General features: G+C 40.8%; 1 protein-coding gene across 1 annotated transcript in view; it reads right to left on the reverse strand.

Annotated features, from left to right (window-relative positions):
* Positions 1–27,619, reverse strand: part of ATP8A2 (ATPase phospholipid transporting 8A2) — a 603,997-nt gene that overhangs the window by 163,830 nt on the left and 412,548 nt on the right. Inside the window, exons 28-30 of the mRNA XM_045869211.2 lie at positions 23,689–23,763; positions 16,072–16,194; positions 13,833–13,911 (exon numbers count right to left, since the gene is read on the reverse strand). Of these exons, the coding sequence (XP_045725167.1) occupies positions 13,833–13,911; positions 16,072–16,194; positions 23,689–23,763 (277 nt within the window). The remainder of the gene's footprint in view (positions 1–13,832; positions 13,912–16,071; positions 16,195–23,688; positions 23,764–27,619) is intronic.

Genomic DNA, 27,619 nt, shown 5'->3' on the forward strand with positions numbered 1-27,619 from the left:
TGAGTGCTCTTTTACTATTTATTTTTAATTTTTGCAAATTGGAACTATGGACCAATAAAGGAAGATAACTACGTGAATACAAATCAATTCATAATTACTGAACTCAGAGAATCTTGGGGGATATTCACTACTCATGTTCTCATACACAATTGCATGAACTTCTGAAGTCTATAAATTGGGGGAATGCAAGCAATCCAGTGAGACATCTAGACAATACAACTAGAATTTTGAAGCTTTAATTTTCTTATCTTTTCCACTTTTTTCCTTTTTATGGATGGCTCTTACAATGTATAAAACAATCACTAAGGCTGAAAACTCTAATAGAATTGTCTAACTTCCATCGGCTAGCCTGCTGTGAAAAGCCTGGTTATTATCCTGAGGGGTCAAAGCCTGTTTCAACATCAGGAATGGTTTCTTTGGATGGCACTGCTAATCTCCTTTTATTCCCTTTTATACTCAAATTCAGATCTGTGGCTGACAGACCAAGTATTATAGGGATTTTTGTGTTCAAATTTCCAACCCAGTAGCTGCCATACACACATATTTGGGTTGGCTGATTTACCCATCTGCTTGTTGAGGAATCTGACTCTTATTAAATATTCAAGATCTGTTTAGTTTTCTACAACACCAAAATGACCAAGTAGCATCATAGGCAGAATCTGGTCACTGTGGGGCCATAGATCAAGCTCCAGGGCATGGCCTTTCTCCTGATTCTAGATAAGTATATTTGTGGATAGAAGGAAAGAAGAACTGCAAAGTGACATTATGGGCTGTATTAACTATACACCTAAACTAAGAGACTGCTGCTGGGGAACATAAGAATTATCCAATGAGAACAGAGAGAGATGGCCACCGACTTACAAAGGAATGATCTGGAAATTTAGAGGAGACACTTGAAACTTAGGCAGAATTTCATTAAAAGGAAAGGAAGGAAAAAGTTCAAAACACCTATTCTTCCATTATTGAGCAATAAATAGGAATGAAACACTGAAACATGCTTAACATGGGTGAACTTTGAAAATCTTGTGCTAAGTGAAAGAAGCCAGTCACAAAAGGCCATCTATTGTAGGATTCTACTTCTTGAACTGTTCAGAAGAGGCAAATCTACAGAGACAGAAAGTAGACTAGCGATTGTCAGGAGGTGGGAGTTTTTTGGGGGTGGGGCCAGAATGGGAAATAACTGCTCATGGTTATGGGGTTTCTTTTTTTTTTTTTTAATTTTTTTTTTTTAAAGATTTTATTTATTTATTTGAGAGAGAGAGAATGAGAGAGAGAAAGCACATGAAAGGGGGGAGGGTCAGAGGGAGAAGCAGACTTCCCGCCGAGCAGGGAGCCCGATGTGGGACTCGATCCCGGGACTCCAGGATCATGACCTGAGCCGAAGGCAGTGGCTTAACCAACTGAGCCACCCAGGCGCCCCGGTTATGGGGTTTCTTTTGGGGGCAATGAAAATGCTCAAACACTGATTAAGATGACAGTTGCATAATTACATGATATATACCATAGAACTGTACCCTTTAAATGAGTGGATTTTAGGGTATGTAAATTATGTATTGATAAAGTTGATATAAAAAAAATTCAGTTCCTCAGTCACAGTCACATTTCAAACACTCAATGGCCACAGGCGGCTAGTGACTACTATATAGGACAGCACGGATACAGAACATCTCCATTGTCACAGAAAGTTCTACTGGACATTGCAGGCCAGAGCAGCTATGCTGAAGGTGGAAAGAAGTATAGGAACTGGCACATATTTTGAAGATGTTAGGATTTAGGATTTGGATGTGGGGTGGAAAAGAATGTGAGGAATCAAGGGTGATTTAAGGTTTTTGCCTGAGTACCTAGGTAAACAGTGATATCATTTACCGGATTCTGGTCATACTAATACAGGAATATTGATTAAAAGAGTGACACATTAAAACCTGGTACTGAGTGGTCAGTATTTTACATTCACAACAGGAAGAACAGGTAACAAAGAAGCATGATGCTATTAAGAGAGAAACAAAAGCATACAGAGGAAAATGAGGTGCTGAGGAGTCAGGTTAGTGGGGAAAAAAAATCCCAGCAATGAGCATTAGAAGACCATATTCCAGCCCTGCTCTCTTGTTCCAGCTCTACCATTATTTAGTTCCTTAAAATGTTCAGTTCTAAGTCTCATTCCACATCTCTAAGATGGGGATTTTATACTAGATACAGACGATGATTGATGACTGAATTATCACTAAGGTTCCTCTAAGAAAATTCTAAGACGATAAGGTCTGTGTTCTTCGCTGCTACATCAGCTTCTACCAGTAATGGTAGAAACTGGAGTGTTTCAGATCTTCCTGTTCAATTTAGCTCAGGGGGGTTTTCCTAGTCTCAGCCCATGTTCCTGAAAGGAGAACAATGACATGAGTACCCTGAAGTACCCACACTAAGCCCTAATGGAGTCCAGAGTCAATGCTGACCAGATGTAAGAGTTAGAAGGGTATGAGACCAAACTGAAAGTCAAAGTTCACAGTCACGGTTTGACAACTTTTTGAATTTCCTTTTAGTACTAATAATTCAAATGTTGGCTGATGCATGTACTAAAAGAAATGAACTATACAAGGCATTTGTCTAATATGAAGGGCTTAGAATGTGTTTCAGATTTTATGGACATAAACAGAAAATTGCTAAGCCTCGTAAGAAATTCTACATTCAAAAGAGAGAGCAGGATGCCTGGGTGGCTCAGTTGGTTAAGCGACTGCCTTCAGCTCAGGTCATGATCCTGGAGTCCCTGGATCGAGTCCTGCATCAGGCTCCCTGCTCAGCAGGGAGTCTGCTTCTCCCTCTGACTCTCCTCTCTCTCATGTGTGCTCTCTCTCACTCATTCTCTCTCTCTCAAATAAATAAATAAAATCTTAAAAAAAAAATTAAAAAAAAGAGAGCATGTGATTCTATGAGCACTTTACATATATTTGTATGCTTATTCACAGATGTAATACTAGTGTATTATTTGAGTTACTAATATGTAATAATAGTATACGTAATGCTCCTTTGCTATACTAACTATATGAAACAGTATTATTATCTGCATAATCCAGATGAGAAAACTAGGGCAGCAAAGAGAAGTCAAATGACATGAGAAAGGTCATGCACTTAGTAACGAACTGTAAATAAGGGTTTGTTTTCATTACTGAGCTAGAAAAATGGATCCCAGAGAAAAAAAGAAAACTCCAAGAAGAAAAAAAAAATATATTAAAATGTACTCCTTTGAAATACCAACATCTAATGGGAAAGAACTTCCAGGAGAGAATTAAGGAGGACAGGTAATTAGGTTCCTGTGACAGAGATTCTGGGCCACATAGGAAGTAAATGCAATGCACAGACCTGGGGAGCAGCAGATACCCCCTGGAACCTGAGTTAGGTGGGCACAGCAGCAGTCCCAAGTTTCTCAACCTTGGCACTGCTGACATTTTTCCAGATAATCCTTTGTTGTGCGCGACTGTCCTGTGCATTGTCGGATGTTTGGCAGCACCCCTGCCTCCACCTGGCGGATGCCAGGAGTCCCCACTCACTAGCTGCGACAATGAAAACTTTCTCCAGACGTCGCCAAATGTGTCCTGGGGGTCAAACTGCCCCGTCTGAGAACCATAGCATTGGAGGTAAGACAAAAGAGGAACTGGAATATACAGAAGCATACGGAATATACTGACGTGAGAGTGTCTACTGTAGGAAGGGAACCCTCTTCACTCCCGTCAGACTAGGAGAGAACGCAGTGACCCCCAGTTGTCCCACGATCGATCGACAGGAGACTTTATATAAAGTGATGCAACTCACAACGCCAGATGGCCTTTAGAAGGGGGCAAACTCCGGGATTACCTGTGGGATTAAGAACTCACTTATGAGGCCAGGACCTCTATGAAGACCCTTAAGACTACTGAACGCTCTGTGGACAACTTGGTGTGGAGAGAAAATAAAATAGGGAAGACTAAAAGACGTTTTCCAACCGTAGCTTCTAGAATCTTATAATGCATTAATTTCTACCTTATCAAAAGAGTAAAATGCTCACTGGCATTAAATACAATGTTTACACTTGAGGTAATCTGAACATGCTTAAAATAACTTTTAGAGAAGACAGGATAAACCTTTTATTTCTGTTCATCATTTTGGAAGGATAACTCAGCACTGCATCTTAGTTTTCTGCTGAGGAAAGAGTATCTCCTGCCCCACTACAAACTCATACATCTGGAAAGAATTTATTCCTTGAAGGAGAAACTCCTAAACCTACTTGAGATTCTGGGACACGCCAAAAGTCTCAAAAAGATAGCATCCTTTAGACAAGTCACAAGTCATCACTCTGTACACCACGTTGGGGAAATTCCCACAGAATGGATTGTTCTCTTACGGTTATATTTCAACTGCTTTAGAAGCAAATACCTGTGGGCATCATCTTTGTTAAATCCTGCCAATAACATACTACTGAAGGAAAGATCAGAAGTCCTAAGAAATCATTTGTGAATGAATGCAGCAATATGCTACAGCTTGCTGATAATTCAAGTGTAGAAAAGCCCATTTAGACTGTCCAGTGTATTCCTGAAGCACGCTGCTGACAAATTCTTTCTTCCCACTTTACTTAAATTTAATATCACTGTTATGATTCCAGTGATCCACTCAGGAAAACATCTTTCCTGTAGTTTAGCTGTTTTTATTTTAGTCAGATATTTAAAATCACAAGTGATTTTTTTTTTTTGAAAGGGAAAAAGTAACCCCCAAACCCAGGTGAGTGGTTCGAGTTCCGCAAGCCAGCCTTCAGAACATTATTTAACCACCATCTATATAAATGAGAGTGAGAACATTACTTCACACAAAGCAGCAAGGGGCGGTAGAGATGGCTATTTGGGTGGAAGGGGGCAGTGAGAAGGGAAGGGACAATTCGGGCAAAAAGGAAATCAGCCTGCACAGAGGTATGGAGGAGAGCGCCCCTCCCCCGCTGGGTCGAGGGTTGAGCTGTGGGACCCTGGTGGTGTGTGGGTGGGGGCCAAACCGTGCAAGGCTCTCAAGAGGTCCCTCATAAGAGAAACCCATCAAAAGGGCATGTGGAGAGATGTTGATCTCATCAAACCTTTGTTGTCCTATCTTAACCAGCAGGACGCTGAGCACTTCCTAACAGAAGCCCATCATTAGCACACAAAGGCTTGACTGAGCAGGAGAGAGGTCAGGAGGATTAAGCTGCCTATTGCACCAAACAGCTGCTGTTTACCCCACTGGGACCGGTCGGCCTTTTGCAAATCAAGGATCAAATTCACCCAGATGAGAGTTGAAATGAGAGAGGAGGGCACTGCCTCTCCCAAAAGTCCATAGGAAGATTTCCATAGAGTGAAGAACTTTAAGAGTAGGAAAAATTCCCCAACTACTTCAATAAGACAGAGTCACATTTAGAATAATACTGTGGCTCCATGTGATGTAAAACCCAATATAAGGATGGTGTTTCCTACGTACATCAAAAGTGTTAAACAAAGTGACAGAGTTGGGGACATTCTCCTGGGTAGTCCGCTCATTCTCTTAGAGGCCAATATCATGCTGGGGCTTTAGGATCCACTGACCCACAGCAGTGGGTGCCACTGTTCTTCGAGACTTATATTGTTTGCAAAATCTGCTTGGATCCAGGGGCCAAAATAAAGTAGGATTAGCCAAATGTGGTTTAGAAATAGTCACTCAAACAGACTATTGTGAACAACTGGGACAAAACCACATGGACCCTCCACATTAGTAGTGACAGCCCAAAATGGTTGCATGCAAAAACCTCTCTGAAAATATTTGTGGGAAAACCCACGATTTGTAAGGAAAGTATGTCTCATTTTCTAAGCAGACAGAATGATCAAGGAACTTACTTCAGAATATTCCAAAGGGCTAGGCTGGTGACATTTTATAAAGATGCCATTTCAATTAAATGCTCATTAAAAGCATTACATCATTACCCAACTAAACCACAAGAATGCATCCAGAAAAGGCTCTGACAAAAAGCAAAATCTGAAGACAAAGTTATAGCATGGTCCTGTACGGTCAGAGAAGACAGGATTTAATAATCAAGAAAACAGATGGGGTGAATTTATATGTGCATTTTTAATGAAGTAAGAATCCACGGAACACCTGAATTACAAATCACAGGCACCTCACTCACATATGACTCAGGAGGGAGAACTGAGGTGGAGGGGCACTGTTCTCTTGACATCCAGGCACCTGCCAAGAATTCTGGCTGCAGAGCAGATGCCAAGTTTCTCCTGCTTTCCCGTTCCCACCCTTTGGCTTCAGAGCTCTCAGCAGCTCTGGTTGAGAGCAGCCCTTATTCCAGAATTGCACAGGGTGTCTCTTCCCCATCTTAAACTCCTAGCCTCTCAAGACTGCAGACGTTTGAAGGAGGTATTATGCCAACCAGGTACTACTGGATTAATATCAGGAGTGAAGAGGTATTCTAAGTTCCAAGTAACTCATTTACAAACTTTTAACAACCCACCCTGCTCAAACGCCTGGACTGCCTGGACTATAACTGAAACTATTCTTTCTGCTTCCAATGCTATGTATTCACCAAGAGAAAACTTATTTTTTCCTTTCTCTGTAAAGAGTGGTATAAAATACTGGAAAGAGTTTATAGGAGGTAGAGTTTATACAAGTGTTAGTGATTATAATTACATTCATAACCAGTGCTGGGTTAAGTTCCTGGTTATATAAGCCTTTTTTCCTGGATTTTCTCCTCTCTACTGCCATTATTGATGGATAAAGTGAAGGATACAAAACTCAAATTTCAATCTGTTTCTTTTTTCCCCCACTTTTGTTTACTAAAAATGGATTTTAAAAAGGTAGTTTTAAAAAAGGGTGGTAACAATGATGAAAAGTGAACTTGATGGCCAATGTCCCACAGCCACCTGTGTAGCCGTAGACTCATCTCTTGTTCTTGGGTGCATAGCTAAGTAACGTTCCCTAGCTCCTTGTACCCCGGTGGGGCCCTGTGACCAGTCCTTGCCAATCAGACATGAGCAGAAGTGATGGATCATTTCCCAGAGATGGTCAAGAGCAACCACTCCTTCTCCTGGTTCTGTCCCCTACTAATGTGAAGGCTGAGAGTGCACTCAGGGGTCATGCATGTATTGAAATGGACCCAGAATTCATTTTAACGAGGTATGGTAAGATACACAGACATGGAAATGATTGTCGTGAAGGACGAACTTTGTATGTAGAGATCCCTAGAAACAGGAGGCATGGATGCCATGCCAGGCCACAAGGGAAAGCACTGGGGTCAGAGGAAAAAGGAGAACATGGTCCAGAGCCTTTACTGGGGTTTTCAGGGGATGGAATGGACAAAGCAGGTAGGTATGTAGTTTAGGATTGGATGGTGTGAATAATTTCAGCAGGCTCTGGATTATAGGAGTGATCTCTAGTTGTCTGGTATCTGGCCCCAGGGTAATTTAGGGCAGGGGGAATATTACGTTGGTGCGTGACAATTCATAGAGGAGATGGTTGGGGTTGTGGCCTCCGGACTGGTTGATATGAGTATCAGAGACATTCTTGCAGGGGAGTCCTTCGCTCTCTCTAGGAATGAAGTAGCCCTGGGAGGGGCAGTCTCTCCAGGATCAAGGCCCCAATTATCAGAGCATCAAAAATGTGGGTAAAAAAATATGGAACATAAGAAAATATGCTCAATGCACTCTTCCAATTGACAGTGACATGAGTAAGAAATAAGCTTTTATTGGGATACGTTCCAAGATTTGGGGGTTGTTTGTTACAGTTTAGTCCCTCCCGGCTAATGCACCTCAATTCAACTTCCTGATAAAGTTATAAGGGTTAGTGAAATCGGGGAACTCTGGCTCACGCCTCTTAGAGCATTACACCAAACCCGACTGTTTCAAATATGGGTAACACAGGGCTTATTAAAAGAGACACTGAAACCTAAGAGATATTTAACTGAATGAAAACAATGGGCCTCCAGCCCAATTCTGTTTCCAAACACCCGCGCTATGGATTTGCCAGGCAGAACACAATGTCCGAGCTTTCTCTCAAGAGGTCATTGTGTTTATTTATTTATTTTTATTTTTATTTATTTATTTGACAGAGAGAGACACAGAGAGAGAAGGAACACAAGCGGGGGAGTGGGAGAGGGAGAAGCAGGCTTCCTGCGGAGCAAGGAGCCCAATGCGGGGCTCGATCCCAGGACCCTGGGATCAGGACCTGAGCCGAAGGCAGTCACTTAATGACTGAGCCACCCAGGTGCCCCAAGAGGTCATTGTGTTTAAAACAAGCCCAAATAAAACAAAAAATGTTCTGAATTTGGAAACTTGGGTTTATTTTAAGTATACTACAATGGGGTTAGTAATGAGGTATTTAGATTTATAAGCTGTAGTTTCATTTGTACAAAAATCTAAAAAACTTCCAAAGTATTCCATCTTTTTAGTTTTTAGTGAACAAGCCCCGTTCACTTCACCTACATGCTTTGGGGTCTTGGGAAGACCCTGCACTACCCTCTGTCTTCTCAGCAGGGGTTCCAGATGGCGGAGGCCACATGGAGTAATCACCCCCCCTTTCTGTCCCATTTACCTTTTAATGTTCATCCCTAGATTGTTTCCATGGATTTCAGGTCTTTTCAAATCTGGGCGCAGTAGGGTAGTGACTTGTAAGGGGAACGAAATGTTGGCTTACTTGAAAATACAGCATTTTGTTGGGAAACTCTGTGGCTGCAATCGCACATTCTCCTGGCAGGCCCAGGTGCTACAGCCATCAGGTAGGTTCGGGCCATATTCACTCGCGCAATATGGGCTCCCTACGGAAGGCTCAGAAGCCGATGGCGGCCCGGCACAGAGAACAGGCTCGTTTAGCTTTTCCTTTTCAATGAATAAATAACTGAGTTTAAGAAGTTGCAGTCTCAGAGAACAACGGCAGTCTTGCCCAAACTTAGCTGAATGTGAAGCAAGGCAAGTCATTAGGATTTACATGATATAAAATAGCTAAATTTTCAGTACCAGGTACAGATCAGAAGTAGTTCAAGCTCAGATGACCCAGTAATGCCACAAGCAGAGACAAGCAGGCTACGTTTCATCTTATACATGTGCACAGTTTATAAAACTGATCTTCTAGCAGCACATTTATTAAAAAGTATAAAACAGCCTTTGCCAGAAACCTCAAAAGACCTTGCTGCTTAATTAGTGCCAATAGAATAAGTATCCATATGGTAATTTTCCTTCTGAAAAGGGGTGGGAATGATTTCCAGGGTGTGGACTGTGAAGAATCCAGAAACAAATGTTTTGAGGAATTTTTCTCTGCTGCTAAGTATATTCTCTTTCTTCTCACCCCCCTCTTAAATTTCATCAAGAAAAATCTGAAAATTTCCTTTTTTTAAGTCAAAACTGATTCTACTTTCCTTTGCCAATAACCACATTCCACTTCAAGGAGGATTACTCAAATATGCAGACTTGATTCCACCAATGGAAAACCTGAGCGGCCTGATACCAAGGGTCTTGATGAATTTCGGTCCCCGCAAAGGTGACATCTCTGGTTTTAACCTAGACTCACTTTCAGATCAAAGGGTGGGAGCTGCAGACAGGCTACAGGACTGAGTGTAATGTTGTGATGGTTGGAAGAAATCTGATTTGCTGAATTGCTTGAGTGGAAAAATTTATTTTGAAACTTAAAATGAATCATCACAAACTCCATCAGCAAAGGAGTGCTTTGAAAGGTCTATCCAAAACCACGCAAAAATAAGCAAAGCAAAATTCTTGGAACCTTTCTAAGGAATGAATGACGGGCTCACACCTTCTCAAAAATACTTCTTCCCGACAATTATGCGCCCAAAGTGAACAACACTGGTATGTAAGCCTCTAAGCCTCTCTTCACAGATAGTGGAGAGAGAAGCCCCTAGTAAAATTCACCATCTTTGTGACATAATCCACAAAGTGTGGAACAATGAAATGAAGGACTCTAGGGACCTTAGCCCATTAGGCAAAACTCCTTTAGGGCCCTGGGTGTGGGGCAGAGTCTGGAGGACACCTTCAGGGGGGACTTGGGGTGGACAGAGATACTCCTCTGTTAGATCAGGGTCCCCCAGGCCTTGAAAGTGTCTTAGTTCCTCTCAAATCAGTGCCATGTTCCTGCATTTCTTTGGGGGTGGGGTGATACATCATTCTAAATGGTAAGTCAAAGTGTAGCAGGAACTCATCTATAGTTAAGACAGTAAATCAGCACATATAAACAAGTAATCCAATCAGCTGCCATATCCCTGTCTTCTCAAACTTGAAATCTTTCTTGATTTCCACCACTGACTTTCTTTCTCCCTCCCACCCCCCCAAAAAAATTCATGCTCTTCCCAAACATTATGTGTTTTTCTACACAGCAGTCTTCCTACCTCCAACCTCTCACTGAGAAAAGTCTGCTCCCGGGTTTTCCTGATATGACCCTCACCTAACCCTAACCTCCCACCCTCCTTTCCAGCCACTCCCGACTGCAGGTGCCGTTGCTGACCCAGAGGGGATATTGGGAATATGTGAAGACATGTTTTGATCTATTATAGTTGCACAGGGATGGGGAAAGAAGGAGGGAAGGTTACCAACATTTGCTGTCCAGCGTCCTGAAATGCTCATCAGGGCGCCCTACCAAGCCTGGAATCCAGGTACCCCCCAGTCCCACTTTGGGAAGTACTGCCCATGGTGTCTTCAGGTTTGTGTGCTTGCCTGGTTGGTCCAGGAATGCTCTCTCTCCCCAACTTTCCTCACATCTGTCCTGCCCCACTTGATCAGCCCCTCCTCATCTTTCAAGAACATAAATGTCACTTCCTCGGAGAAGCCTCTTCCTTGACCCACTGGACTGGGCTGTGTCCCCGCGACACACAGCACACTGGCCATGAAGCAGTGATAGACACACCTCCTGATCATCAGCTCTGACCTTCCAGAAGCTGCCAGGGGGTGGGGGGAGAGGCAGAATTTTGATGTGTGCACTCTCAGGGTCTGGCACATCGCAGATATGCTGTGATTCTGCTAAATCAAGAGGTTCTAAAAACATGCTCCCTCCTCTTCAAGCACATTCCCATTTCCTGGGTGTAACTCTCCTTACATGCTCCCTGCAATACCCGGAGACACAACTAGTGTTCTTGCCTCTAGTTCTCCTTCTACCATTCACCTTATCAGACATGATACATTCATTCCCCCAAAAGCCTCTGATCATGGTAGTCTCCTTGATCTAAAATCTAGGCTGGGGGCACCTGGGTGGCTCCGATAGTTAAGCATCTGCCTTCCGCTCAGGTCATGATCTCCAGGTCCCGGGATCAAGCCCCGCATCGGGCTCCCTGCTTGGCGGGGAGCCTGCTTCTCCCTCTCCCTCTACTGTTCTCTTCACCTAACTCTTCACCTAACATCTTAAGTCCTGACCTCTTAACCTCACATTCAAAACCCTGTGCTGTCCAGCTTTCACCCACCTTCTCAAAACTCTTCCTGTCTTCCACCCTTGCAGGGATCAACTCCTCGCAGCTTTCCACATCTGCCCTGATATTCCCCACTTTGTTTGGCTCTTCCTTCCATTCTTACACATCTCGATCCTACTTGGACTTCCAGGCTAAGCCTGGATATTACCTCTTCTATTAAGTTATTAATAATCCCAGATGAAAAGCAGTTTTCTCTCAGCTCTCTGAAATCCCACAGCACATTATCTGTATTTTACTTGAGGCAATTATTTTCTACTTTGTACTAGAAGTTTCCATGCATGAATCTAGTTTCCCTACCAGACCACAAACTCTTTGACGGTAAGACCCACATTGATTCATTCACTTTTCACCCTTAGAATCCACAGTCCCTTAGACATAAATATTACATGAATAAGGTTAATGAGCAATGATGCAATCATCTTTGCTATGCATTAATAGAATTTAGAAATTAATTCTAAAATATTCATTTGCTGGAGGAAGCCAACTAATGAACAAGCACACCAATGGCTTTCTATAATTCTCTGCCAAATATAATTAATATTTGCAATTTATTTCATCTTACACATTTTTACTCAATGGGTTAATGTTTACAACATAATTAAAAGAAAATCTCTATGCCAAAGGCTTAATACATACAATGAAATAATGGCATTGATGATGATAGTGATGATAATACAAACTGGAAAAACTCATCCTATGGGCTGGCTACTAGGCAAATTGCCAAATTTGAGGGACATGGATAACGGTGGCAGAAATGGACTTGAAATTCACTTGGTGTTATCTCTCAGGTAAATTAGTAACTTTTGGGAGTCTTTCTGCTTTTAAACGCAGGATATTTCAGGTGAATGAACAGATTTACATAGTGGCATCTAGGGAGACTGTAGCAATTCCACCATAAACAGCAAGCTGCAATTTCAAAGCGCATAATCCTAACTCAAGGATTGGAAAACCATTTCCTCTACTGCAGAATGGACCACATTAGTAGCAATTCAATGACCATCTTATAAATCTTCTGAGAGTCCAAAGGCAAGCACTTTGGATTTAGGACCAGAGTGCAATGTCTAGATAAGAAGGGTAAGGGGCCTGGAGATGGTACTTGTGGTCCAGTCCATGCTGGTCCCTGTGTCTTCCTAAGTATGGGCTCAGGGATAAGAGGACAGCTGTCCAAATTGTTCTTAAGCTCATCAGACAAATTGCTTCCCATCCCCAGTCCATCCTGCTACAGTGATGGCAGCTTATATCACCAAACTGGCGGAGCTTCTAAAACAAACCACATTCAACACTCTTCTATTTGTAGCCCCTACTCACTCGAAATAAATAAAAATCTACATTGAGCAAAGATGAATCACAGGAAAGCTTTAGAGTTCAAAGGACATGATTTTGCTAGAATGGCCCATGTTGTGGCGGGGGGGGGGGGCGCGCGGTTAGAAGCAGAACATTTTATTTCTTGATCTAGAGACTTAGGGACCCTTGAAGGAAAAGGAGGTCGGATGAAACTCAAAGAACAGGTCATAGGGTGTAATAAATTGGCTGTGCATGCATTTTCTCTGTCGGTATTTAATAGGTTAAAGAATATCAGTGAGGATGAACCATTTCTGTTTGAAGCACAAAACAGATTGACACAGAAACAAAGAGGCTTGGAAGCTTTATATTCTCTGGTTCTCTGAACAATAAAAGGCCTTGTCTAGTCAACATTTGGAGTAATTTTTCCCTAGGGGATTATTACTATTTGAGAGGGATGAAAGAGGAGCGTTCTCATGATCCATTTCCCTTTTCTGAGACGAAAAGATGCGTCTCTTTAGGAGGCAACCTTTTGGGTGTATTCAGGAGTGTGAGCAAATACGGGCAGCCATGTTTCTCACACGTCCTCTTCCAGCTGGAGGAAAGACTAAAACCAGCGGGGAGAATCAGGCCTCAAAATTTAAAAGGTTGCTTGAAAAGTGTATGTCAAGGAAAGGAGACTTTTTCAAGAAACTAGGTGTAAGGTTAGACTCTCACAAGATTTGAGTGCTTCTGCATAGAGGTATGTGAGGTTGGAAAATGAAAGCCCAAGAAATTTACAGAAAATGTCAAACTCGTGGACGAGAGGCATCGATGTTTCATTATAGTACAGTGCTTTGCTTCAAGATCCTCGACTCAAACAGTTATTAAAAATACAGTTTAGAATTTCTAGCATTTAAACTCTCCAGGCAACTGGAAAGAAAATGGGCTCTCAGAGCCAGAATGGATGAAACCTATAAGCTATAAACTGAGCCCGAGCTCTCATTAGATTTTAGGTATGTTTTTCTTCTAAAATGTGTTCTTGTGATCTCTCGGTCTGCAGAACTGGGAAAAAAAAATTGTGAACAACTGGCACCAGAGGGACTGCAGAGCTACTTGCTGGAAGTTGAGATCATGAAGCCGTTACCATGCTCCAGCGCTTTCATGGGAAACCAGAAGAGGATGAGGGAGTGGACCAAGGCGTTGATGCAGTGACCCCAGAAAACCTAAGGGAAAACAAACCAAGGGAGTCAGGAGCTGCCCACAACTCTTGACCTCTGTGCAACTCAACAAACGCCTCATTGTGAAGGATACTGGCAGTGGGCTGCGTCGCTCCAGAAGTAGCGTATTATTCTTGAAGTTAAAAAAATACCGATTTCCTCATTTTTACATACAAATGACTGGACTGTCTCCAGATAATATTACCTTGCTGCAAAGACCTAAATATATATGCACATATACATGGACCAATATACAATCTGTCCACATCCAAAAAATGAATTATAATCCTTTTTTTTTTTTTTTTTAGGATCACAAAAAGACAACAGACTTTTACAATCATCTAGAAAGAGAAAGGTATTAGGTCAAAATTGTTAACAAGAGACAGGAACTGGGGACTTTTTGAAAGCATTAAAAACACTTTAAATATAGATTCCTACGCTCTTTTGTTTTGCTTTTTAAAATCCCTCCCGAGCAACTTGTTAATTTCTAGGAATTTGGTTAATATCATGCACATTTAAAAATTCTCTTTAACACTTCAAAGGTCAAACAAAAGAACACAAAGTTTAGTTTCTTCTAAATTAAGGTTTCACAAATGCATTTCAATGATCTTTTTAACTACTGAGATGACAGAACTATTATACTAAAGCCAGCTTGAATTTATTTTAAAAATCTAGATTGTTCTGGGGATTGTCATATAGTTTGATCCTAAGTAGTGGTGGGGAAACAGAAAAATGAAAAAAATTGTAAGACAATGGGATTTTCCCATTTTTAAATGTTCATTTTTTTCTTCCTTCTCCCTAACCTCTTCACCTGTGCCTTCAAAAAACAAACAAACAAACAAACAAAAACTCCAAGGTGTCTGCAAATAAGTCTCAGAGCATTCTCAGCTCTTTTAAGTAGCTCCATTCCCAACTTACTTCCCATCTTACAGGGCCTTTGAACTCAAGCTCTATAAAAAACAGATTTATAAAAAGAATGCAGAACCAAAAGGCCCTGCTTCCCATTGATAAAATCATAGTAAACAGGGACTGATACAATTATTCATCCGAGTCTTCCTGTGTATGGAAGACACTAGGACCAATAGGATTCATTTTATTTTTTCCAGGCTTGGATGTGCCTGTTATGCTTTCCTCAAAATAAGGCAGCTCTGAAAGAAGACTATCAGTAATACCTGGCTCAAAACAAAAGCTTCAGAGATTGTTCTCTTATGGAGGACTCCCCTTGGCACCCTTACCGAGGTCCCGGGGGTACCCAAGCAAATCATGCACACAACCGGTGCCCAGTAATTTCACTGACCTCTGTTAAAAGGTTTCAATGAACCTCTGTTTCAACTTCCTAATCTCCCCTCCTGCACAAACATCTAAGACAGAAACATGGTAATACAGGCGACCTGCTCCAAGCCAGGCACATGTCTTCCCTCCTGACTGGTGGCCCTCAACCACTCTGCCAGTTAGCTATGACTGGCAGACCCCAGGATGTCCCCTTTGCCCATCCTGACTGCAGAATCCTGGCAACACCTAACCCAGCTTCTGCTTGGCCCTTCGCAGGATTATTTATACCTTTCAGGTCTAGGGGCTTTCTCTCTTCTGATTCTCCAGTCTGAAAAAAAAGATACCTATGACTGACTTGATTCCTGTGTTGACATCTGGCCAATACCTTTCAGGTCTAGGGGCTTTCTCTCTTCTGATTCTCCAGTCTGAAAAAAAAGATACCTATGACTGACTTGATTCCTGTGTTGACATCTGGCCAATTTTTCTCACTAGCTAAAGAAACATTTTCTTTTAAAGGAAAAACCAAGCCACAGTGGCAAGAAGGCTCTGTTAGGCAAGCTCCCAGCCCACCTCAATGCAGGGTTTTATGAAGGGTAAGGGGAGCCTCTGTAGCTGATCCTAAAGGCCCCGGGGCCATGGGTGCTGCTGGCCACACGTGGAAAAGAAGAAAGGAGTCAACAAACAGGAACTGAACTTGCAGCACGGAAGCTTCGTTTCCGAGCTGGCATCTTGAATTCACTGGCTTGCTACACTGGCAGAGGGCGGGGGTCTCACCTCTTCTCGAATGTTCTCTCTAATGCATTAGCTCTCTCACAGGCAGATAACTAGAGCTGGAAGACATACAGCAGTGCTTATGCCCTTCTGAGGTGACAATTCTGCAATAATACTGTGTACCTTTGTGTTGAAGCCTTCCGCATTCTGGGTGATTTTGTAGAGCTGTGGGAACCTGAGCATGCTCTCCTGGGTGCAAGACCTCTCGAAGATTCCCAGAGTGAAGGGTGGTAGTGCGGTGAAAATCTGTATGGAGAACAATGAGCCATTAAAAGAGGACATTCCGATTCACCTGGCTTAGGTGTTTCCATTCTGTGGAATGATGACTTAATTTTAAGTCAAGTCCAAACCTGAGATTCAATGATTCACAACTCCCCAGACACCCTCCAAAGAAAGTGCATGAAAGACCGTTTTTAATTGTTAATCAGCATAAAATGAATCCACTGGACATTAAAAACAACACCATAAATATCTGATTAGCTAAGAAATCATGTTAAATTAACAACTACCTTCCTTTGCCAAATGAGCAGTGATTTAGGTGGCTTTGTGAAGTGTCGTGCTTCCCGTGAGCATTGGCTGAGGCACAACTTTACAACTTCCCATCCTGATCTTATACTCAGGTTTCAGGAAGCACGATGTGCTTCATCCATTTATTCATCTGACAGACATTTATTGGGAATGAATTATGGGCCAGACACTGTGATAAGCACCAGGAATAGGTATGGAGATTTAAAGACAGAAGAAGAAGGAAAAGAAGCAGGTCCCTGACCTCCAGGAACTCTGTCTACTGCAGAGGTGGAGACGGACAGCCAGCAGCAGGCATATAAATAAACACAGAAAATACAGCACTCTGCAAAACTCATGGAGGAGAGGATGGAGAAGGAGAAGGGAGAGTCAAGAAAGGACTCTGGGACCAGAGTGCCTGACCTGTAAGGTACTGGACCTAGGGGATTTGGCAGGAGGAAACGGGATGTCGGGGAGAGGGGCACAGAAGGAACGACTCCCCTGAAACAGGCACCCATCATAAAGTTTCAGGTCTGAACACATGTGGTACGTTTGGGGGTGGGGGTTGGACTTCTAAGACATCCAGAGTGCTGGCTGGCTGAGGACAGGGCACAAGACAGGGCTGGGAAGGAGACCGCAAGCTCCCATGACAATGAGTTTCTTGGGCAGAAGGTGCCTTCTGAGACTTTTAACTTTACCTGTAATCTACAGGAGGCGGACACACTCATATTTGTGTTTTGGAAAAAGAAAGCCAGATCCTGAAGAAGAGGTTTGGAATAAAGACATCATTCCAGCCCAGAGGGCACAGCCGTCCTGCAGGCCATTCTCTTACTTGGTTCTGGGAATGGCTCACAGACTGGGTCACTCACTGCTAAGCATCAGCATTGAGCAAATCCATACCCGCAGACCCAGGAAGCCCTCAAGCCCGTGGGAACTGGACGTGTGCCTCTGAGAACACTGTGTACACCAGTTACTGGGAGCCTGAGTCCAGATAAATAAGCCTTTTCTAAATCTCTTACGATAAAGCAATCAGAGATACGGTGGAGGAAGGCCAATAAAACTTGCAGGCTCCTCTTTCACCCTGGAGCAGAAAGGAAAACAGCCCTGGGATGTCAGTGTTCTCCAGATTTCAAGGATAAAAGGCAAGAGTGGTCATACTCGTCTCTTTCACAGGAATACAAGTTGTCTGTTTAAGGGAGGCGCTCCTAACAGACATCTCAGAAGCTTTGCACACTCAGTACATCAACTCACCCTTGTGGTTTTGCTTAAATGTGCTATCATGCCACTTGATACCGCCATCTTGTTTTTTTTGTTTTTTTGTTTTTTGTTTTAACATATCAATACTTTAATTTTTTTTATTCTTATGTTAATCCCCATACATTACATCATTAGTTTTAGATGAAGTGTTCCATGATTCATTGTTTGTGCACAACACCCAGTGCTCCATGCAGAATGTGCCCTCCTCAATACCCACCACCAGGCCAACCCATCCTCCCACCCCCCTCCCCTCTAGAACCCTGTTTGTTTTTCAGAGTCCATCGTCTCTCATGGTTCGTCTACCCCTCCGATTTCCCGCTGCCATCTTTTTTTTTTTTTTCTTTTTTACTTGACTTTCTACCCACTTCAAAGCGTACTACCCTTCACCAATGGCCAACTACCCGGTAGGGCCTACGATATTTTCACCCTGCTTACAACATACCACGTACACATACATATACTGTTTGGGGATCATTCTTTGTTGTTACAGAAACCAGACATTATTACACATTTTCCTTCATCATATTTCTCTCACAAAACAACACACTATGGGATGCCCTTCAAGTCCCCTGGGCTTGACACTAATGCAATCTTTCTCATGCCTACATAGTAATTCATAGTACGAAGGCACCGTATTTTTTAAGCTATTCACCTACAGATAGGCATTCATTTCTTTCCACTTCTTTGTTCCACAAACATTATATAAAAAACATCTACAATATATTATAATATATATACTTTATCTTTTATTTCTATGGGAAAGTTTCTCAGAAACAGGGTGGTGGGGTAAAAAGATACATTTATTGTAAATTTTCTAAGATGCTGCTTGGTTGCTTTCACAAGAGGTTTACCTTTCCCTTCACAAAGGACAACAGTAATCTTGTCCCTGCTTCCCTATCAGCAATGGGTGTTATATTTAATATTCTCCAGACTAAAAATTTGGAGATATTAACTCTTACTTTAAAAAATTTACATTTCTGGGGCACCTGGGTGGTGCAGTTGGTTGATCGTCCAACTCTTGGTTTTAGTCAGTTTGTGATCTCAGGGTCCTGGGATTGAGCCCCGAGTCGGGCTCTGTGCTCAGCGTGGAGTTTGCTTAGAGTTTCTCTATTTCTCTCTCCCTCTGCCTCCCCACCCCCTGTACTTGCTTGTCCTCTCTCTCCCTCCCTCTAAAATAAATAAATAAATCTTTAAAAAATTTACATTTCCCTGACAATCGGTGCGTTTGAGTATGTTTTTATTTGTTGGACATTTGGACTTGCAACTTTGTGAATGGTCTAGTCAGGTCCTTTGTCTGTTTTCTATTTGTGGTTTATCCACTTTTCTAAAGGTTCTTGGAGTATAACAGATAACCATTCTGTCTTCATATTATAAAGTTTCATCCAAATGCACTCTGTCTCCTGACTTTATGGTTTCTCCTGCCGTATAAAAGCATTTAATTTTTATATGGTCAAGAATAGCTTTGAGAGTCCAATTATGGTTATGAAAGTTTTCAGGAGTTTCTTGCAGGAAGCTTACAGTTTCCATTTTTCACATGTAAGCCTTAACATATCTGAATTTATTTATCTATGTGGTGTAAGATAGAAGTCTAATTTTATTTTTTTCCAAATAAAGAGCCAGTTGTTAGAACACAATTAATCCAAACATTTCCCATTAACCTAAAATAGCACCTTTGACATTTATTAAATTCTTACATACTACAGATCTGGAATCCAAAACTGGAATTTACTTCTGGATTCCCTAACTTATTACTCCAGTTTCATGTCAGCATCACATTGACTTGGTTACAACAGGTTTGTAGTATAGATTGATGTTTAGTAGAGAGAAGTTGACCCTTACAATTGTTCTTTTTTGTACTTTACATCTTTATTCTCAGGTATGTGTTAATTCCATTTATACTTCAATATTATTTCATGCAACTCCCCCCCCCCACCAAACAATCACTGGGATTCTATTTGGAATACATAAATTTATATATCAATTTAGAGGAGTTTTTTTTATGATACCATCTTCTCACACAAAAGAAAGCCTTTCTATTTGTTCAACTCTATTTTGTATACTTCAATAAGATTGTGGATTTTTTTTTTCTATTTGGTACTGTAAAAATTATTCCTATGCAATGTATATGAAAGTAATTATTATACCTTTGCATTTCTAAGTGCTCATTGCTAGAGTTAAAAAAAAAAAGCTATTGATGGGTGCCTGGGTGGCTCAGTTGGTTAAGCGACTGCCTTTGGCTCAGGTCATGATCCTGGACTCCCGGGATCGAGTCCCACATCGGGCTCCCTGCTCAGCTGGGGGTCTGCTTCTCCCTCTGACCCTCTTCCCTCTCATGCTCTCTGTCTCTTACTCTCTCTCTCTCAAATAAATAAATAAAATCTTTAATTAAAAAAAAAGCTATTGATTGCTAGGATAGAAAAAAGCTATTGGTCCTTATATATTTATTATGGATCTAGTCGCCTTACAAATTCTCTTATAATTCTAGTATTTCTTTACTGGTATCTTTTGGGTTTTCTGATATACAGCCATTTATGAACACATTTAAAAGGCCACTTTTTGTGTGCATATTTGTATATGCACAGAAATCATTTTTTTCTAGTGTTTGAAATAGTTAATTTTCTTGGCAGGTGCTGAAAATTCTAAAAACAATGCTGAATTATATAGTGATTTCAGGCATCCCTGACTAATTTCTTATTTAAAATGAAATCATTTAAGAATTTTGCCATTTATGGCAATATGCTACTGTTTTTGGTTTTTTGTTTTTTTGTTTTTTTTATAAATAGTCTAGATTATAGTTAATTAGCTTCTTTCTTTCCTATTTTACTTACAGTTCTTATTTTGGGAATGGCAGCTGACTTGCCTCAAATACTTTCTCAGCAACCACTGATGAGATCAGGTTTTTCTTTTTTCCTTCATTGATATAATGATATTTAGAAATATTTAAAAAGTGTGAACATCCTATATTCCTGAAATAAGCCCTACTTGGTCAAATATTTTACTCTTTTGATACACTGTTGAACTCTATTTGCTGCTATTTTATTTAGAGTTTTTATAATACTGTTTACAAGTGAGGCTGGCTCACATTTCCTTCAAATTATTCTGACTTGATAAGATTAAAAGGGATAAATTTTTGAAACAGTTTAAAACACATTAAGAGTTATCCCTTAATAAAATGAGGATGAAATCTAACTGAAATCCATCTGATCATGGTGGTTCTAGTAACCATAAAATAAAATGATGGAGAAATTTGAATATGGATATAATGAGAATCCAATGGGATGACACTCATTCATTATTCTGAGGGATTTAAGAGTTTCAAGTCAGTTTTAATGCTATTTAATCTGCTATGAGAAATGATGACTCGCTACTTTAGCTGGCCTGGGGAATCAAATATAAATATAAAGAGTAAATACAGAAGAGGAAAAAGCGAGACAAGCAAGACAGAAATGCTGTTTGGAGAAAATGGTAAGAGGAAATCCAGCCCAGAAGAGGGGTCCCTAGTGAACATCTTAGATGTCCCAAACTGCCTCTTATACCATACTGTACTCTGTGCAGTGCGGCTGGAGTGGGAAAAACCTACTAAATAGGCATTATTGGAACAGCAATGGCAAAACTGGAATATGGACTGATATGGATCAGATAATAGTATTGTATCCATGCTTAATTTTAGACTTCAGTCATTACACTGCCGTTATATAAGTCTGTGGCCTTAGCATCTGTGCACCGAAGTAAGGGGGCCTGATGTCTTCAGTTATTTTCAAGTGGTTCAGAAATGAGTGTGTGGGTGTGTGTGTACCACGAGTGCCCGTGGGGGGTGTGCACACACATCATGTGTGCAGACAGTGCAAATGAGGACAGAATGCTAATAACTGAGGAGTCTAATACAGGAGTGCTTCGTACACTTTTTGCAGTGTTTCTCAGAGTTTCAATTTATTTCAAACAAAATTTACCAAAATAATTTCTACAGAGACAGACTTCCATGTTCTCAAAAGGTTTGGCCCTTCCAGCATGACTGACTTCTGGAGGCCAACACCTTTCTGAGACCACTTCACAGATCCTTGATTGTCCCAACGCTGCCACCACTGGTTGGTGACCCACTCTAATACCTGTATTGTGGACCTGTAGTGACATGGGCCACTTCACCTGGAAATTCACTTCTCTCCTGCAGTACTCTCTTTTCTATAGTCTGGGGGACACAAAGAGCACACCACACATTCCCAACTCTAGGGATCAAAGGTCATCATGGGTCCGAAACTTTCATATGCACAACCATTCCTAAAAAAAAATGTGTTTAACATTTTGTTTTGTTTCTCAGTATCTCTGAGAAACTCTGATGGGGCTTAGGAATCTGCATCTTCAAACGAATCCTGGTTACTCTAATGCAAGTGGCGTGTGGACCCTATTTTGACCAATGCTGTCCTGTAGCCTATCAGCATCTTACACATAGCAGGCCCTCAATACAAGTTTGTTGGATTAATTTCAATTGCCCAAGGCTGCAGAGAGCTAAGAAAAGAATCCGGCTGTCATGCCTGAGCACAAAAGTAGGGCTCACTTCCATGCCTCGTGTGACCAGGTGACTTGCATTCCAGTCCTTAGCTCTAAAGCACAGTCTCACAGGTCTCAGCTTCCTATTTATAAATACGTGTATGGGTATGGCTTTGGCCCTTTCTGGCACTAAATCATTATGGAGCAGTCAGCATAATTTTAATCTACTCAAAGCAGTTTTAAGTTCTGCAAAGGTAACAATCTGTCTGAGGGGAGGTCCTTGAGCCTCTATCCATGTGGTAAGTGAGTTAGAGTAGTTGTTAGGGTACAGGTGATGAACAGGCATTGATTCAGCCCTGCTCTCACTACGGTCACCTTTGTCTTTCGAGCCTAAGTATTAGTAACAAATGTGCTAGTGTACAGTTCCTAACTGACCAATGCTGTTTAAACTCAAGATCTGAACTCAGGCTCAGCAGTAGCTTAGTCTATCTATTTGAGCCTCTTCACTTGTCAAGCTACATAGGGCTGGGGCAACCTGTCGTATGCAGCATTCTATACCCAGCACCTAGCATGGTAGCTACTAAAAAAGAAAAAGACTGAGTGGACAGATGACTTGAACATCCAGCCACAAATGTATACACAAACTGTAAATATTTATAGCACCACGATGTATACCGTATGTCTGGTAACTGCCATCTATAACTACCTGTGATGGCTGCTTCTGACTATAAACTCCCACAGGGCAGGCGATGTCAGAGTTAGTGTCCAAAGGACATGAGAAAGTGCAACTCAAAATGTTGCATGCTGGGGTCTCTAAAGCACCAGGCTATGAGCCCCTTAGTTCTCACTGCCAAACAAAAAGCTAAGTAGCTACACTTTGTCATTTTTGGCTTGTAGTTCACATTTATTTCTAGCTTTTGAATCCACGATAGTGAAGTAACGAAAAAAGAACTCTAAAATCATGCAAAATGCAAAACAAGCTGATTACCATTCACCATGGGAGCTGGAAGTCAGCATTCATTATTTTAGCACTAGCAGTGGAAGAAAACATTCTTCTGCAAGGACAGATACTCTTTTAAGAAGGACAAAAAGGACACTAGATTACGTGCTATATATGCGTGTCTATGTTTAGGAATTCAGATATAAAATTATGAAGTGGAATAGGTTGAGATGTAGCTCAGAAATTTTTACTTGAGCTAAAAACATGGAAATGTTGTGCAGGCATTTAGTAAGGAGGTAACAAGGGTCTATTATCAAGATATATGGGTTAATAATTTCATGGGGTTATTCAAGAATGATCTGCTATGATTGAAACCATGTGTGGAGAGCTTGGGCTTCTGCAGGATGTGTCCCAGCAACAAAGGCTCTAAAGATGTATTTGTGCTGCCTGCTATGTATACAGATGATTGACTTAGATACACTTCCCAGACATAAACAGTAAAGGAATGTCACTGAAGTTCTGCATGCTATCTGATAGAGATGGAGAATGCTTACCACATTGTACAAGCCGATGCACCAACGTTCAAATAAAATCTGCCCAGAAAATCCATTAACAAAGGCGAACCAAAGCTGAAAGAGAAGAAAGTTCAAGAAGTTTTATATCAATATTGACCTAAATGTTTCCATTCACTGAAGAAGTAGCGGGGGAATGCGGACCACCAGCTGGACACAGCTGCTGAGGGAGAAAGAGCCACAGGACGTGGCAGTCATTCTTTCATAAAATATAAGGTCCCAACATCACATGTACTGATATTTTAAGGGAAATTTATACTGAACACATACATCAATTTGGTAATGTGCACATATTTACAGAAAAGCACCTTATGTTTAATTTATATCAAATATGTTTTGTGGCAATGCTTTCTCACTGACTGGAAGAGTCTCAAATTCATGCTCTTTTTCCCTATAAAGTTGATTTGGTAAATATGCTTGATCCTTGTAGGACTTTCAAACAGATAAAAACCATAAATAAAAAACAATAGAAACTCCTTTATTGGTCATTTGTGTGCTTAGCTCATAAAATATCAACCCCCCCCCCTTTAATCGGATGTCCACTTCAGCCAAGGTCAAAACACAGTAATATGGAAGGAACATGCTCAAGTCATCTGCAGGAGTAACATGGGATGTATAAATAAATAAAATGTAGATGATTATTTATGTCTTCAAGTGGACTATAATTCTAATTGATTAAGCAAGACTGACATAAAAAACAACTGTGGAGCAAAATGTCAGGGAATAAAAATATTTTAGAGAAGGAGCCATCAGGCAGGCATAATTAGAAGAAGATATGGGGCAGTAAGAGTGCATTAGAAGAGGGGCGAGCCATCACGAGGCTGGCCAAAAACCTGGTTTAGAAGGACGCGAATATGGATAAATGAAATACAAAATGCCGCTGCTTAAAAGTCATCTAAATTTATGGGACACAACAGGATTCCAGTGATTTGGAGGTAGATTTTAAAGCATCCCGTGTTAATCATAGAATCCACCTACGTGGTAAAAACCATGACAGACTGAATCTGTTACTAGAGTAGAACTACAATGGCAACACAGAACAGCTACCCCGTGATAATAAGAGTTGAGGTCAACTCTGCTATTGAAATTTTACTGAGTCAGATTTTTCCAAATCAGTTTCTTAAATCCACCAGACTAAGCTTCTTGCAAAAGGAACCGTTCCCTACACTGCACAACTGTACTGAGCACGATACCTAGTACAAAGGACTCACCGAGCCCCAGTGGGATCAAATGAAATACACCTCAATTCAATTGCCAGATGAAGTTTCCTTAAGCACAGCTTTATCTCATCCCCTGGTTCAAAAAACTACTACGGATCTCTCCTAAACCTAAGATAAGCTTGCTGACCTTCAAAAATCCTTCTACACGCCAACTCACTCTTAAATCCAACTGTCTCCTGAGAGGTCTCCATGAGGCGTGGCTGTTCACTCAGCCAAGAAATATTGATGGGGGACTAAGAATCAGAAGTTTGTGCTGTGTTCTGCACTCCAAATATTTTTTACAACACCTGTTCAAATATTAGCTGTCCCTAAAACAACATTTCCAATTGCACTGCTTTCTAACCACTGGAGGCCTTGACAATCAATACTTCAACCAAGCTTTTAGTGCAATGAGAGCCTGGATCCACATCTGACTCAAGCATATTTGTAAATTGTTTCAAGAGTTGTAACTTTATTTCCCCAAGATTGTGTTATACTTCTATATTCTCCTATTCAAACAAGTGAGCGAACACTGATAAATATCTAGTGAACACTTAACTATTTTATTGCTTAATTCAGTTAACTCATCGTCTTTTGTTGAAGGTAGAGTAGTGATATTTCTATAGCTATTCCCCCTTCCCTACTATCAAGTGAAAAAAGCAAAAATAATTGAAAATATAGAAAATAGCTATTTTCAATGAAAGTATGGGATAGCCTTTATTAAAATACAGATGACACAGAATGGAAATAATAAATACAACAAGATTAGCTCAAACAAGGGGGACTGCTGATAGCAGACAAAACCTACAGAATATAAAGTTTTCCAGGAAACAGGGGAAACAATCCAAGAAACAGCTGAACCACCTCTTATTTAAAGGGTGAAATCTAGAAGCAGGGCAAGTCATGACTGAGGTCCCTTGTCCCATTCAGCATAGCAAGCAAACTGAGGTTGAGGGGCAATGTAAATACATACACTGTTTCCCCCCAAGAAGCAATGAGGAGGATGGCAGGGTAAAGTAGTGAGCATAAATGGCCATCAACTGGGCAGACACTGATCGAGGAACCTGAAAAGAAATTAATGCAAACTCATTTAACAGAAAACCCATAACATACAGACATTCAGTGTGAGACACATGGCCCTCCAACTCCCCGAAGGAGAAGAAATGGCGGTGAGGGAGGTGCGTATTACTGCAAAGAGACAGGTGACCAGTGTGGAAGAAGCAGAACATTTGATGAGAAAGTGTTCTGAGACAATTTTGCAGCCCCTCTTCCCTAGACATCATCAGAAAATAATAAGGAAAACATAAATAAATAAATAAATAAATAAATATGTATATGAAATAATATGATAGATAAATAAATGACAATAACATGAAATAATCTCTACAGAAAGAACCAGGTCACAGAGCAGAATATCTTGAATGCTCTTAACAAGCACAGAAGAGCTCAAGAAAATGTGGCTTTTCACTGAAACAAGAGCTAAAGTAAGATGTCTAAGATATCAAAGAAGGAAACAAATAAGAAAGAGTCAATGTTGCACATAAAAGGCATATAAAGGGGGATACGGAGGGAGGGCTTGGGAAAACAAATGTCGAACAAAGCATAAAAGGTTAACATTCATTTTAAGAGAAACTGACAGCCTCTCAAAGATAACCAAAAAATTCCAAAAAGGTGTACCTTAAAATAAAAAAAAAAAAAGAACAAGTAGAATAGAGAAAAATAATGTCCAAAGATATAATAAAAGAAAAATTCTGAAATATTCTTAATACCTTACTCAGGCAATAGGGAGAGCACCATTTGTCTCCAGGAAGCAAAACCACAGAAAAAGAGAGATTAACATCTACCCGTATCCTGATATGTGAATTAATGAGTTAAAATTTTATAAGATCGCTTCTTTAATATATTCTGGCAGAAAAAGCAGCTAACCTACAACGGGAAAGATCAATCGGCTTCACATTTCTCCCCAGCAGTATACAATACTAGAGGCCAGTGGGAATGTTTACAAGTCCTTAGGGAAGTAACGCAGGACAAGAATTTCAACAAAAGATAGAAACCAAGGAAACATTAAGAGCTAAAAACATGACAGAAATAATAATGTGTCTGTTGTATTAATAATACAGAAAATTTAAAATGTTCAATGGATTAAAAAAATCAAAATATATGCTATATATAGAGAAACATGTGAAACCAACATGAAAAAGAAACACTACTTGAATAAGATCAAATTCACAACCCTGACTTACAAAGCCCTACAGAGCAGTTCCTCGCCTGCTGTCCAGACAGCACTGTGTCTCCTTCACTGAGTTATAATAGCCCTCTCTTGGTTCTTTGCAAGCACCAACTATGGATCTAGCTTTATTATTTTGCACTCAAATATGAGGCAATTTTGTCAACAGCATGATATGACATTTAGAAAAAATTGTATGGTATTTTAGTCTCACCCCATATACTCAAGTGAATTTTAGATGGCTTGAATAGTTAAACATAAAAAACCAAACTCAAAGCAATAGGAGAAAACGGGGGGAAGAAAGCATTTTTGTATGTAAAACTCTGTAGACGTCAAATTCAGAAATTGTACCGAAAGAGAGCTAAATTTGAAATAATTCATTTCATGGGGCGCCTGGGTGGCTCAGTTGGTTAAGCGACTGCCTTCGGCTCAGGTCATGAAATAATTCATTTCAACAGAGAAAAATATTAATAAAATTGAAATAAAA

Source organism: Mirounga angustirostris, unplaced genomic scaffold (assembly GCF_029215605.1).
Source record: "Mirounga angustirostris isolate CCGP_5_RB_7025 unplaced genomic scaffold, mMirAng1.0.hap1 SCAF_3, whole genome shotgun sequence".
Classification (NCBI taxonomy): Eukaryota; Metazoa; Chordata; class Mammalia; order Carnivora; family Phocidae; genus Mirounga; species Mirounga angustirostris.